Source organism: Mastigoproctus giganteus, chromosome 4 (genome assembly GCF_048544385.1).
Source record: "Mastigoproctus giganteus isolate SK-2022 chromosome 4, ASM4854438v1, whole genome shotgun sequence".
Taxonomy (NCBI): Eukaryota; Metazoa; Arthropoda; class Arachnida; order Uropygi; family Thelyphonidae; genus Mastigoproctus; species Mastigoproctus giganteus.
Window position 1 is genome coordinate 182,204,217 of NC_143578.1, and position 16,066 is coordinate 182,220,282.

At 35.2% G+C, this 16,066-nt stretch overlaps 1 protein-coding gene across 1 annotated transcript in view; it reads right to left on the reverse strand.

Annotated features, from left to right (window-relative positions):
• The window catches only part of LOC150087233 (prolyl 3-hydroxylase 2-like), a 178,445-nt gene that overhangs the window by 58,845 nt on the left and 103,534 nt on the right, over nt 1–16,066 (reverse strand). Inside the window, exons 7-8 of the mRNA XM_090372416.1 lie at nt 15,599–15,844; nt 3,002–3,097 (exon numbers count right to left, since the gene is read on the reverse strand). Of these exons, the coding sequence (XP_090228542.1) occupies nt 3,002–3,097; nt 15,599–15,844 (342 nt within the window). The remainder of the gene's footprint in view (nt 1–3,001; nt 3,098–15,598; nt 15,845–16,066) is intronic.

The window sequence follows — 16,066 nt, forward strand, 5'->3', positions numbered from 1 at the left end:
GCTGTTGGAGCTGCAACAAACAAAGAATCAGTATTTTAAATTAAATAAAATAAAACATAAGCCAGTAGTATGGCAAAAACTGTAGAGCAAAAATTAACATAAAATTAACCCAAATAAACAAACAAATGAAAAAAAAGAATAGACATAATAGTAGCCCGATAACCCTTGTATAATTTTGAGTTTTAAATCCGATTAAATTCGGAACTGGTACCCCCCCGAGAGGTACCAGTTCCGAAAGACGTGAAATATCAGTGGCTTATGTTTTATTTTATTTAATTTAAAATATTGGATGTATTTCAGCTTCATATGGAGGAATTGCATGACGCTGCCTCTAATGAACGCCTAATGATTTATTTATTTATTCACTTTATTATAATTTAATTTATGTTAATATTTAATATAATTCAATAATAGTATATATTTCGGCTTCATATGGAGGAATTGCAAGTTGCTGCCTCTAATGAATGCTTGATTATTTATTTATTTTATTATAATTTAACTTTTGTCAACATTTAATATAATTCAATAGTAATGGGTTGATATGCTAATTTAGCAACATCTATGTCGCCATCTATTTTTCTTCTATATAAGCTGATTCAGCTTACAGTATGTCAGTGGTGTGGCTCTGCTCTAGAGTGCTGTCTGTTGTATAGTTTATTTTTCACTGCATAAGGACCACCGCCGTGCAAATCCTCTGCACTGGTGGATCGATCAGAGGAGGGAGGGTGAATTGGTACTTCGATCTTTTCATCATGGCAACGATTTGTATAGCGATTGAAATGCAGCGATTCCATGACCATTATTGGCCTCATGGTCCTCTGTCGATATGGGGCATAATGGTCAGTCTATATTTATTTTAATTTATTTTGGTTTTGTTATTGTTTGGTAGTTCCTTTAACCCTCTTTTGGTGATATTTCACGTCTTTCGGAACTGGTACCTCTCGGGGGGGGGGGGGGTACCGCTAAATTATTATATAATTGGCATTATCCTAAAATTTGTATAGTTTTTATTAAACGGATTTAAAACTCGAAATTATACAAGGGTTATCGGGCTACTATTATGTCTATTCTTTTTTTTCGTTCGTTTGTTTATTTGGGTTAATTTTATGTTAATTTTCGCTCTACAGTTTTTGCCATACTACTGGCTTATGTTTTATTTTATTTAAAATATTGGATGTATTTCAGCTTCATATGGAGGAATTGCATGACGCTGCCTCTAATGAACGCCTAATGATTTATTTATTTATTCACTTTATTATAATTTAATTTATGTTAATATTTAATACAAATCAATGATAATATATATATATATATATATATACACATACATACATATATACATATATATATATATACACGAGTAGCCCTCGATATATGTCACGATATATGAACAATAAACTAAAAAACCTTTGAAATCCTGCTCTATTTCACTAATCCTGCTTTAATCCCCTTTTATCTATGCTTCTTTAATGTTGCTATGAAGAGCTGTAATAGGCACGTCTGCTCGCCACGAATGCCAACAGTAGAATGAAATTGATGATTTCATTTCATTAATTTTTTTTTCATTAATTTCTTTCATTTAATTAACTTTCATTAAATTAATGTAATTTTCCATGCTGATTTTGATGTTCACATTCCAGCTGCCTGACATTCTAAGGCTTTTGCTATTAATAACCTCACAAAACTTGCTCATTTATCTACTGGAATACCTGACAATCCTAACCAAACTGAATAGTCAAACTTTTCCTCACCAACAACTGTTCAGAATACAGTTAACGTTAGTTGTCCTCTCAGAGCATCAGATCAACAAATTGGTGATGGTCTCTTCTCCGATGAAGCATATGTTCCCATGGCCACTGTCATCCTCCAAATGATTCTGAAAAGGTTAAAAGTAGGAAACTTGCTTCTTGCTCATATAGTAGCCAACCCACAAGATTTCTTGCTATAGCTACTGGCATATAACATCTATCTGTACTATTACTTGTGTTAAATCGTGATGATTCTACTGATCTATTCATCTAAAGATATGGCATATTAGCATTTTATTTTGACATGAATAACATCATGCTGGGGGCACGCTATGGCACTTAGGCTGTCACAAAAAGTGAAATGTCTAACCACTGTTATATCTCCAAAACTAATAGACAATAGTATAAACAATTTATAGCTATTTTGTTGGGTATATAACGGCGTCAACGAATATGTAAGAAAAAATTAGAAATTTAGATATTTAATATAATTTTTTTTTGAAAAAACTAAAAAGTTCACATTTTGGTCATTTGCCGTTGAGCCTTGGTTAATTTCACTCTCAACAGCTTCTAAACTATGATAGATAGACATAAACAGTAAGCGACAAAATTGTTGGGTAGGAAACTTAGGTTTTACATCTATAAATAAATAGAAATGATTAGGCCACATCTAGAATACTGTATAGGTTTGGAAACTTCATTCTAGGAAAGACATATCTGTTGGAAAGAATGCAGAGATGTGCAAGATAGCTGGGGGGCACAAAAGTAAATTGTTGTCTCTAGAAGCTAGGCATCTGTGGAGTGACCTAACTGAAATGTAAAAAGCTTTAAAAAGGTTAAGTAAACTAAATGCCAATAGCATGTGAGATGAAAAGCAAAAGAGACATAAATTTAAATTGAAGAAGGATGGCTGCACAGATGTGTGGAAATTTGCATCTGACCAAAGAGCAATCAATTCTTGCAATAAATCTCCATCCAGTGTTGTGAAGGTTGGTAGTTTGAATAAATTTAAGGTTTGGATAGATGATTTTTTACTAGTTGGTGCTGTATAAGCCTTGATTCTCTACATCATATTGCCAATACTAATACTAAAAGTAACATCAGCAATCTGATACCAAAACTTAACTGATTCTAAAAAAATTAAATTAAACTATAACAGTTTAAGAAGATAACTTTCAGCATGTTATAAGAGAAGATATTAAATTTAAAAAAATTAAATAAATATAAATATATGAAGTAAGAGAAAAACTTACTGTTGCTGCTCTGGCAACAGTCAAACCTTCAAACATTTCAAATTCTGTATGAGGAGAATGTTTCCCATTGTATCCATCACCATGAATAGCTCCATCCTAAAAGAAGAAAAACTGTAGCACTTTTAAAATAAGACATATTTTGAATTAGTATATCTTTCTAGCCAAAGGAAGATTTAATGCTATTTATTTATTTATTTTTTAAACACAGAAGCATAACATCATTTACATTTTCAAAGATGCAACATATAATTTTATGCCATTTAATATTTTGAATTCATACTTTGAATTATGTAATAATTGCAAGAATGAAAAAAAAAAAAAAAAAGGTAAACTGTAAATAGTACAGTAAACTCTTTAAATTTTGGCACACTCTCAGGGACCAAGAAGTGCTGGATTTCAGAGAGGTATACAGAGTAGTTGAACAGTTTTGGATAAGCACATTTAAATGAATATTAAGCACTATAAACTGAACTTACAACTGTAAATTTATAATGACACTAAAAGGTAGTGAGTGATTAAATATTAAATAGCAGTTCAATTTGTTAAATATAAACAGATGGCAATAAAATCACAGTAAATGCTGTCATATACTATAATGCATGCCTAGAGCAGTATCTGAGATAATATCAGTGAAGGTATTTCGGAGATAACCCCTCTAATGTGCTTTACATAATTTGTTTTAATGCCCACATTTGGGTGTTATCTTCACTGCCAGAGAGTGAAAACTGAAAGGGAAAAAAATAATAGATGTCTCAACAGCTGGATTCCACAGACATGCTTACTGTAGATGTAAACCTCTGATGACAGTGAGCATTTTCATTTGCTTGCTTCAGATTGAAGGTTATGCAAGCACTTGGGTTTTACTGGAGGCTACAGATGCCACTAATTTTAAATTCTTGCTTTAGAATGATTGATAATTATATGCAAGAATTGGCTTCATGAAGCCCAGCAAATACTTTTCTCATTTTTTTATGGCCAGACTTCTATAACAAAAGAATTAATGGTACAGATAAAAGTCAAACCAATAATGAAGGAATACTAAAATCCACATTGATATCACTTTAATAGATACTTTTATTTTCAAATTTAAATGGCTTTGGCAGCCACTTACAGCATATGTGTCCAGTCCAGAAGAGAGTAATGGAATAATTATAATGAGGTATTAATATTAGTATTAGCCATATGGCACAATATTACGTTTCCTTCACTGCACAGGTACATAGCCAAATGACTTTTGAATGATCCTAAACTGTAAGCCTCAAATACCCACACAGCTAATAATACTAGTTTTTAGCAATTTGCTGGCTAAATGAAAAATTACTACAATCTAGTCTAAACCTCTTCCTCTCATAATTTGAATTACGGCTGTTAGTCCTGGTATTATAACTGTGAAAATTTCGTCTTCATTCATTTTACTATATCTCCTCCAAGATTGTTGTTTTTTTTTTGGTTTTTAGGAGCATTAGCAATTAAGGCCATATTGCTCCGGGATATGCGGTGGTCATTCCCCGACCTTTCCACATCATCCGTATTTGGTGGTGACGGGCTGGAACCCCGGTCTAATCAAGAAGCGTGTGCTACGCACTGCTGCTCCTTCCCACCTGGCTACGGAGGCGCCTATCTCCTCCAAGAGCCACACACAACTCAATCAGGCCCCCCCCTCTAAGATGCTTAGCTTAAGATGCAAGGAAGAAAATATTTCTGCATCAACCAAAAATAAATATAGAATAATATAATAATAAAAATTTGAATAAAACAGAATAACATTACTATTCTTACTACAAGGTAATCATCCAATTCTGCTTTAAACTTAGTTGGTCTTACAGCCTCCACAAAGTTGGGAAACAACTTATTACAATGTTCAACAAACAGTTGCCCACAGGTGAACTTTATTATGAAATCCAAACTTCTGTTATTCCCTGAGAACTGACATGTGTCTCCTGGTTAGTATATCACCATAAGGGAGAACAAGCCCTCCTCATTCATTATACTCAATCTCTCCAGCATGTTATACACCTTCCCTTAGGTGTTTGGTTGGCAAACTTTGCAATCTATTCCTCCTAAATTGTTCCTAACAAGCATCAATTTGCATTTATCAATCTGGTCACCCTTCTCTGAACCCTATCTAAAAGCTCTTTATCTTTTTCCTTTTTTTTTTTTTTTTTTTTAGTGAGGAGGTGTCCAGACAAGAAAACAATATTGCAATTTTCCTGGGAAAAATAATCTAATTCCCGGGATTTACAGGAAATCTGGTAAATGATAGTATATTAAGAGAACGGTAATTTTTTTTATTGTTCAGTTATAAGATACCCTTTTAGGATTTGGAAAATTAATTACTTACACCTAGGTGACCATTTATACATTGTAACATCTGAATTCTATTCACCATCAGTGGTGGCTATTTGCTATTTATTAAACATAATTTTTGTCATGCTATTCATCAGCAAAGGACAAATAAAAGACTAAAATATTATATTATTTAATTATAATTAAGTGCATTTCCAAATTAAAAAAGATTTTTTATTTTAAATATTTCTTTAAAAAATTATTTTTTAAAAATATTTAGTCAATCAATGTTTTTAAAATAGTTTCTTAAAAAACAAACAATTGATCCTTCTATTACTAAGACAAGTTCTCAACTTGGTTATAAATAAGCCTACTGCAGAAAAGGCTCTTTCTGATTCAACAGAAGTTGGCAGAATGGTTTTCAGTGCATTAAATCAATTCATGATGTTTGAAGTTCTGTTCCCTGTTATCTTGAACAATAACAGTTCTTGCTTCAAATGCTTGTTTACTCTGAGCCTGACACGAAAATGTTGAAGAATGCATAGTTTGTACTGATGCTTCTAATTTGTCTGCTAGTGTCATGGATTGTGCAATTTCTTGACTTTCCTCTTCTTCTGAATATGAAGAGCTAGATTGTGATTTGCCTTCACTGATAATGTCATCTTTACAGATTTAAATGATGATTTCTTATTAGTAGTATTCTTGTCTCACTATCCTCTGTATTAAAGAGGATTTCAATTTCTTGGCAAATGCTGAATTTTTGTTGACAGCTCATCAATTATAAAAGCAAATACACCCTCAGCAGTTAGTAAAGTTGCATCACAGTTAAACAATTTTTCTGTGCCAATTTTTACTGGTTGCAGAAATGACACAATATAGTGAAGAGCATCAAATGCTTCATTGGTTAGAGGTTGCTTTTCTTTAATGTCGACCAAAGCTTTGGCAGCTGCTGATCTTATTTCTAAAAATTGCTCAAGCAATAAACTGTTCCAACAAGTTTTGGAATCTAAAATTAACATCTTTTCATGACCATGCTGTGCTTTCATGTAATTTTGTAAAAAATTCATTCTTGAGTAGTGACTTTCTAAATAATCTTACAATTCTTCTAACCTTATTGAGAGTTTCATTAATATCTGAGATACCATTTTAATGCCTTCTTCTTTGTCTACATTGTAGATGTCTCTGATGGCAATTTGATTAATTTTCTCAGTTGCAGTTAACTCCTCAATTTCAATTGCTGTGCTCAACTCCTTGCCTAACTCATCTTCTTCTGACTTGTTTTCTATGCCAATATTTATATCAGAATCATCTGTTTTCTTATAAAGAACATCACACACATGCAGCAAGCTGTATGCCATGGGCATAACAAAATGATGTTCACAATTCACTAGTTTTCCAACTTTAATCATCATACTGGCTCCATCCATAATACAAGCACAACAATGTGCTTCTGAATACTAAGATCGAATTCTAGTTTAGCCTCTACTGCTCACAGCTCTTTCTCCAGAAAATGATCCAATAATTTATACCATTCCTAATCACCAAAATTTACCTTCATCTACATGAATGTTTACATTTAAGTAGCTTCTATTTTTCAAAGACAATATTTGTCAAGAGATATACTAAACCTTATTCCTGCTGTTTTTCTTTGCAGAAATTTCACTTTTTAATTTTGGTCTTAATAATATCACATTGTTTATGTGAGACATTCGCTACGTCACTAGCAGGAAGCGAATACCCTTTGTCTTGTATTGCCTATCTTATAAAATTACTTATTGTAATTGTATTTATGGAGGAGAATCCACTGACAGCAACAAGTTTGTTAACAATTTCTTCTAGGGTATCTTCTTTCTTCTTAGTAAAATATGTTAATGTTTTCTTTCACTTACCAGAAGTTCTTTCTTCGCTGTCCTCAAGTGCTGTGTACTTAGAAATTCCAATGCCTGTTGATTCAGTCAATTTCTCTATTGATTGCCTCTTTTGTAAATGACAAACTAATCCACTTGCAGACCAGCCTCAGTACAGTAAAGAGGAACCACACTTTTACATTTTGCATTTTCTTCATTTAGCTCTTAATAAAGTATTGTCAAACAAATGGCTTTGGATAAAACATTGAGGGGTTTAAAATAAAAAAAATAATAATAAGGCAGTAAATATACCTCACAGTACGGATGATAGGTGGCAACTGAGAACTGGATCTGTGGGCAGCACAGATTGTTTTCAAAAATGTCAAAGCTTAAATATTGTACCATGACAGTAAAAATTACTATTCTTTACTCAAAAAGATCTATAATTTCATGTATTATATTGATTTAGTGAGTAACATTAGCATGATTTCTAATTTTTGATATTGGAAAAATTAAAATTCCAGGATTTCCCGGGTTATTTATCTAAGCTCCAGGATTATCAAATCCAATAAAGTTTCTTTCCTGGGAAACTGGGATCTAGGTTTCCTGGGAAAGGAACTAATTAAACCCAAATTCCTAGCCATCTGCTTACATTTCATGCCATATTGAATCATAAAGCTCAACTCCCTTTCATCTTGAACCACTTTTAACTCTCAACCCCAGTTTACACATGACACTCAGAATTCTTTTCTAAATGCATAACCTTATATTTTGTGGTATTTTGTTGTACACTTTGGATTTACTCAATAAGTAAAGGGAAATGTAGGGGAAAAGCTACAGTTAAGATTGAAATTGAAAGTATCTACAATTCTATCCAGACATGATAGGAATGATGGGAGAGGGGGGGGTGTATGATGAAAGTCTTGTCAATTAATTCAGGTCCAGAAGACAATGCACAGCTCATAGGAAAGAATTATTCTCAGCATGGTCTGTTAAAAGAAGAGACTGCTTCTACAGCGATGGGATACATTTAAATACAAATAGTGCAAGAATATTTATTGATGCTATTAAGGCAGTGTTAGGTGGGTTGGAAAACAACTAGCTTGGAGGAATACACAGACTAATACATTAATGATAGCTACAGGCAGAAATTAAAGTGATTCTTACAATGCTTCTATTGAAACATGAAGCAGCAGCACCGAAAATCAAGGTACCAGGGATTTTAAGGCACACAGTGGGTCATCATGGAACAAAGCAATACATGGGCTGTGTTAGGGTAAGTAAGAGTAAAAACAGGTGCATGTATACTTGCATGCTTAGTAAATAAATTGATGAATTTGAAGTGCTGGGTCAAGTCATCAAATGCAGACATTGTGGGGATATCAGAGATTAAAAGAATCTCATCAGCATTGAGCCTGCTCAACCCATTCCAAGGCCTTAAACACCTCAAGCAGATCACCTCACAGGTGCCTAGTTTCCAGATGCTGCAATTTGCAGAATTTAAGCCCTTCGTTCTCCTCACCAATCTTGTTGCCCTTCTCTGTACTCGTTCTAGCAACTCTACATTCTTCCTAAAACGAGGCCTCCACACCTGTATGCAGTACTCAAGGCTTGGCCTGACTATTGCCTTATACAAAGGAATAATCGCCTCCCTCTCCCTACTAGCAAACTTCATGTATATCATTTGATAAGACTCCCATGAGCTGCTCTGGCAGCCTGTCTGCACTGCACAGAAAACTTCATATCTCACTGCACAATTATCCCCAGGTCTTTTTCATTCTCTACCACCCAGAGTGTAATACCACACACTTGGTACATTTCTCTGAGGTTATGCTATCCTTATGCAGTACTTTGCATTTGTCAATGTTAAACTTAAGTTTCCACTTCTCAGCCCATTTGCCCAACTTTTCTAGATCCTATTGCAATAGCATAACGCATTTACTGTCGTTAACAACCCTGCCAACCTTTGTATCATCTGCAAACTTAGACATTAAGCCCATTAAACTTAGATATTATATTAATCAATATCATTGATAAATATACAAAACAACAATGGGCCCAACACTGAACCCTAGGGAACTCCACTAATGACATTAATTCATGAAGAGCAGTGTCCATTAATTACCACTCTGTCTTTTCCCACTCAACTACACTTTTAACCATTGTAGCAACTTGTCCTTAATGCCATACTAATTTGTACATTAATCTTCCATGTGCAACAGTATCAAAATCTTTCCTGAAATCCAAGTATATGATATTAAAATTAATTTTTTGCATCCAGTTTCCTTGTAACCACATCATAGTATCCAATCAAATTGGTCAACTCAGATTTTCCCTTAACAAACCTATGCTGTGTCTGAGCTATAACTGCAATCTTGTCTAGATGATCCTGCATTGCTTCTTTAAATAGCAGAGATGGTTTACGTCTTGCCATATTTCGGAATGCTCAGGTGCACTGACAGCATGTGTGTGTCTTAAATTTTTTTAAGACATACACATACTCTCATACTCCCTTTTAGAGTTTAATAAGCTTCTGTCCTTCACTTCCATACGGAATTTCTTATTTGTGAATGTAGATGCAAATTACTCGTTCAGTTTGTCAGTTCCCTGCTACTAATGCCAGTGTTCCCTAAGGTTCAATTCTTTCTCCCACTCTTTTCCTCTTGTATATTAATATCCTTCTTCAATTGACTAGAAATGCTATCTATAGTTTTGCTGATAACAGTACATTGCATTCCACCTTCCAGTTTGAGAAATCTTGCCCTGCATAAACAGCTTCAACTTCTTGAACATGCACTACCATTTTAAGTTGTTTATCTCTAGATAATTCTCCAATGGAGTGCCAAGTTAACTTAGTTAATTTCAATCCTTCTTACATGTCCTTTCTTATATCTTACAAAAAGGATTCTCTTCTGCTCCTATGTTTATATTCCCAGGGGCTCACATCTGGTATGTGCTTGGCACACCCAGGGTCCTGAGCTGAATATCATCATTCTTCTCCTTCTTGGTGATTCCCTTCTCTCTCTCTCTCTCTCTCTCTGTAACTCAGGATTTTTTTTTTTTTTTTTTTTTTTTTGGCTGGTGCAGTGCAGCAAAAGCCTCAAGCTTCCTTGCACCATATAGCTAATGATAATATTCAATGACACTCCGATTTCTAGGCAGGATCATAAAATCTCTATATGATGATTACCCTGACTTCTAATCTCTCTTAGCATAAGCACATCACAAATATTGCTTCCTCTATATATAAAAAAACAATCATTCTTCTCTTTCTTGGTGATTCCTTTCTACTTCTCTCTCTGTCTCTCTCTAAGGGTAACTTGGGAATTTTTTTGGCTGGTGCAACATAAGCCTCAGGCTTCCTTGCACAAATGTGGCTAATAATAATAATAAACAATAATAAAAAAAAAACTAGGTTTTCTCTTTTGCTCTTGGAATCTATATATTTAATATGGAAGGCATTTTCTTTTGACAGTCAGTGTGAATGATAGGCTTAACTTCTCAAATTGAAGCTATTTCTTCCTAGGTGTGCACAAAGTTGTTAAAATTTAAAAATTCAGAATAGTTTTATTTTACGGGATGGTCCAGTTTTGTACTACAAACAAGAATAGTTCAACATTCACTTCACAGAGTTCGGCATTTACTTCATTCACTTAATGGTGCCAAAGGAAGATGTCAACTGTTAGACAAACAGTTGTCTAAGTTCATAAGGCATTTTTTTCTGATTAACAATTTACACTTTAACTAACTGATTAACAATTTGCATGTTCGCATGATCATGTCCTTTGTTCTGGGGAAAAAAAAAAAAAAAAAAAAATTAAAAAAATAATAAAACGATACTACCAATTTCTCTACTAGAGCTGTCTACCTTAAATTTGGTATTGGCAGGTTATAAAAACAATTTTTACATTAGCACTAAACTCAATGGATAAGTGGGATGTCCTAGTGCATTATTCAATATTAAAAGTGCTTTATTGTATATGTTACTGACCACACAATATCGTTTAAATACTTGACAAAAATAATCCGAAAAGACTTCTAATGACCCAAGCATTCTTATTATAACCTGCATAACACTGCTACCGGGGGGAAGGGCTAAGTGGCCAGTGTTGATGTGGAAGAGGCTGGAGCTTTTAATGGATTTAATGCCGATCGGGCTAGCCGGGTGGGTAAAGTGCCTGCCTGGCAACCCAAAGGTCGCGGGTTCAAATCCTGCCTCGGGCTTGGATCAAAGTACTGCAAAAACCTTGGGAGATGCATTATGGCCACAGAAGCCGATGCGCCAACAACTACCAAAAAAAAATAAATATAAAAAAAAATAATGGATTTAATAAATCAATTAAAAGTTTTTAATGGATTTAATAAATCCATTAAAAGCCCTGAGGTTTTCTGTATGGTAAATTATAAACATTCCCATCCAGCATTACCATTAATCTATCTTTTGATAACTTGAATCCAGGTATGGGGTTTTCTTTCCTGGAAAGAAACGTTCATTTTGCCATTCTCTTCCAAAACAGACCACATTCACCAATGTCAAACTCCTGTTGAGGGTAGCGTCCTTCTTCAGTAATGTCCAAAAGTGTTTTCTTAAATGCAGTTTGAAGGCTTGAATAGGAAATTACACTGAGGATATTTGCGGCCACTGTACTTTCTCTGACACGTTGGAATAAATAACAATCGTCCAATGGGTTCCTGGGTTCCCTTACCCATTCAAGTTGACTGAAGAGATTTTTTTGATATCCCTCAGAACCATTTGGCCTCTAACATAACCCTCAGTATCATTTTCCCATTTATTACAAGTCATCTCACACTGCAAATTTAGTATCCACCTAAACTTGATCTGACTGGGGAACAGTCTGGTCAATCTTGATTAATTTAATCGTGCTCAAATTCATTAAATTTATTTACAATATTGCTAGCATTACATCTGTTCAAAACTATTTGAACTGCTAAATTATAGTGACAATAAGTTTACTTACAGGGTAGGGAACTTAATCCCCTTTGAAACAGTGTTCTGAGGCAGTGAAATTATCCCAATGATTTTTCCATTCTTGGAAGAAATTCTGGAAAGCTAATATGTTATCCAAGTTTCTTGTGATGACCAACTTCGGTCATCACAAGAAACTCGGATGATATGCAACCAGACATGCAAAGCCTGTTTTCTAAAGCTAATTTGTTGTATTACTCTTTATTGTTTGTATGTTATCAAATCAATATACTTTCAGTCTCGAAAACAAAAAAAAAAAAAAAAAAATGTCGACCCATATCTGATGAATATGTTGTTGCCGGACTTGGGCGAGTGTGTTTGTCAAAAAACTCTGTATAAGTAGCAACAAATGCAATGAATGCACTACCTTGGTAAAGCAACCAAGCTTTGAAGCTGTGCTTTTCAGATCTTTTTTGGCAGACAACAACTTCACAAACAAAAAAAATGTTAGCGTCATGGCCTTGTTTAGCTATGCACTTCACTGATTTCGCAAACAGTTAATCTTCAATCACTTCATACCAACGTTTACAGCTGAGACATAGTTTCGACATTTGTTGAATTCGAGGGCTACCTGGACCACATATCACTTTCAACTCCTTACCTTCTTGAAAACAAGTGTGCTCAGAGTCCCCATAAGCTATTTTGAGAAGATCATATGTTTCACTTGCAGTTTTCCAATTAAAAAAAAAAAAAAAAAATTTAAAAGACACATACTGTCAGTGCACCTGCACATTCTGAAATACGGCAAGATGTAAACCATCTCTGCTATTTAAAGAAGCAATGCAGGATCATCCAGACAAGAGTGCAGTTATAGCTCAGACACAGCATGAGTTTTTTAAGGAAAATGTTAGCTGACCAATTTGATTGGATACTATGATGTGTTTACAAGGGAACTGGATGCAAAAAGTTGCTACAATGGTTAAAAAAGTGGGAGAGTGGGAGAAGAGTAGTTGAGTGGTAATTAATGGACACTGCTCTTTGTGGATTAATGTTATTAGTGGAGTTAATAGATTTCTCCATTACTTTAGGAAAAGTAGAAGTAAGAGCAATGGGATGATAAATGATAGGAGAGATCTGTCACCTTTTTTAGGAACTGGCTGGATATGAACCCCAGGGGCTCACATTTGGTGAGTACAGGCTTGGTACACCTTGGATCCTGAGCTGGATATCATCATTATTCTTCTCTTTCTTGATGATTTCCTTCTCTCTCTCTCTCTCTTTCTCTCTCTCTCTCTCTCTCTCAGAAATTTATTTTTATTTTTTGCCTGGTACAGCAAAAGCTTCCTTGCACCATATGGCTAATAATGATAATAATGAGCAAATTTCCAAGAAAAATGAAAAAAACAAGTACAGAGAAGGACAATGATATTGGTGAGAGGAACAAAGGGGTGCTCTTAAACAAAGGGTGGTGGACTGTCCGTGCCATAATTGTTACCACTGGGTGTGTAATGCATTTCTTATCACTTGCCCATAGTCTGTATAGGGGACTAGTGGACTGTGACTACTGTGGGGGGTGCCTCTGTAGCCAGGTGGGCAGGAGCAGCAGTGTGTTGCACACGCTTCTTGATTAGACTGGGGTTGAGCCCGTGACCACTAAATGCGGAAAAGTCAGTGAATGACCACCGCATATCCCCGGAGCAATATGGCCTTAGTTGCTAATGCTCCTAAAAACCAAATAACAAACAAACAAACTACTGTGGGATTGTACTGATCTGGCTGCAGTCTGCCAGACTGCAGCCAGATCAGTACTGTAACACTCAAAACTGATCTTCGTGAGACTCCCTCTTTTGGGCAAAAAGAGCGAGAGAGAGAGAACAGACCCAACACAAACTTGTAATAAGCGGTTTAAGAAAAAAGTTTTTAATAAAGAGGGCTAGATGACCCCTAAGACCAAGATTATATATCCATTAAGATTCCAAATCTCCAAGCTATGTCATACACTTTTTCCATATCAAAGAAAACTGACACCTGGTGCTCACGTTTCAGGAAAGCATCTCGAATGGATTTTTCCAATCTTATTTGATGGTTGAGTGTTGACCTGTTCCTTCGAAAGCCACATTGTACTTTGGTTTTTTTTTTTTGATTTGGTAGTTGTTGGCGCATCGGCTTCTGTGGCCATATTGCACCTCCCAAGGTTTTTGCAGTACTTTGATCCAAGCCCGAGGCGGGAATCGAACCCGCGATCTTTGGGTTGCTGGGCAGGTACTTTACCCACTCGGCTAGCCCGGTCGGCCTTGTACTTTGGAAAGGAAGTCATTTGCTGCTAAATACCACATGAGCTGTGCATTGACTATCCTTTCCATCGATTATTCTTGCACAGGCAGCTTGTCAGAGCAATAGGACAGCAGTTGTTTGGAATTTTTGGATCCTTTCCTGGCTTAGGAAAGGCAAGAACTATTGCGTTATGCCAGGAGTCCAGCAACTGATCTTTGAGTTACATTCTGTTGAACAGACAGAGCAACCAATCCATAGAATCAGATGGAAGATGTTTAACCATCTCATGTTGGATGTCAAATGGCCCAACAGCACTCACCTTAAACAGAGATAGTACCATTTTAAATTCACGTTCTGTAAATGTTTGGTTGTATGCCTCACAGTTATTTGAAGACAACTTCAAAGGCAACCTTTCAGCTTTTTGTTTCAGGGCCAGGACCTCAGGGGTGTATGATGTTTTGGTAGACACTTTGGCAAATGTCTCCCCTAGAGTGTTCGCAATTGCGGTTGGATCTGTAATTGCATATCCATTATGTTCTAGGATCAATGTATTGTACAATATGTATCTGCCCTTCATTTTCCGAACTTTATCCCAGATGAGTTTAGGTGACGTTGTCTGGGAAATAGAATTGAAGTGGATCCAAGATTCCTTCTGATGCTGACGTCTTTGGCTCGTGCACATTTGAAGGCTATTAGGTAATTTGTGGTGGGGTAATGGTGAAATATACCACATGCTTTGTTTTGAGCCATTTTTACTGGAATGGTTTTGGAAATCGTGGGAACAGTGTTGAAGTCTTCAGAATTGCAATTGCTGCTGCTTGGACAATTCTTTCTGTGATGTACATGACTGGCTGACTGTGATGGCATTAAACATTGCCAGATGTCTGAAGGCAAGAGGGCTAGATGACCCCTAAGACCAATATTATAGAGCCATTAAGATTACATCAGCACAGCATGATCAAGCTCCACCATGTTATCACCCGCCTCCCATATACAAAGAGGAAGGAGTGACAGTTGAAGGAGTGAGTTGAAAATAACAAGCAGAAAAAAATAATTTTTTGTTAAAAAAATATAAAATTGCATTTAATAAGTTTCATTATAATTATTTCGTAATATGTAACTTTATTACTCTTACTTTTTTTTTTAATGCATTTCAGTGTGATGAAATTTTTCTTTATAACAAATATTTTATTTACGCACATGAATTTGTTATACTGACATTTCACTGTATCCATCTATAAAACTATTCCACAGGATACTTACACTTGCTAAATGGACTAGTTTTTCACACTCTTCATCTGAAGCAAAACCATCTGCAGCAACACGAAGAGTTCCATTTAAATCTTTATCTCTCAAGTAAACAGTAATTCCCCGAGATTCTGACCACTTTTCTTTTTGTATTTCTTTCTCTTTTATCCTTATCTGATTAGTGCTGGCATTGGCAAAATTACCGTCAGAGTGTAGTAGTGGGGATGGAGGTGGAACTGGTTGTGTAATTTTAGGGATTTCCTTAAAAGAAATAGAATAATGATAAATTTCTATTCTATATATAATTCAATAGTAAGTACATACATACATGGTATGACAGAAAAGTTTGGAGACCGAATTAATATTTGGGAAATGATGCTTACTGGTATTCCAATGAGTCTCTCTCAGAACTGTCTCCTTGAGAATATATACAAAATCCAACACTTCTGCAACTTCTGGAGGCATTCCTATTCCTGATAGGTT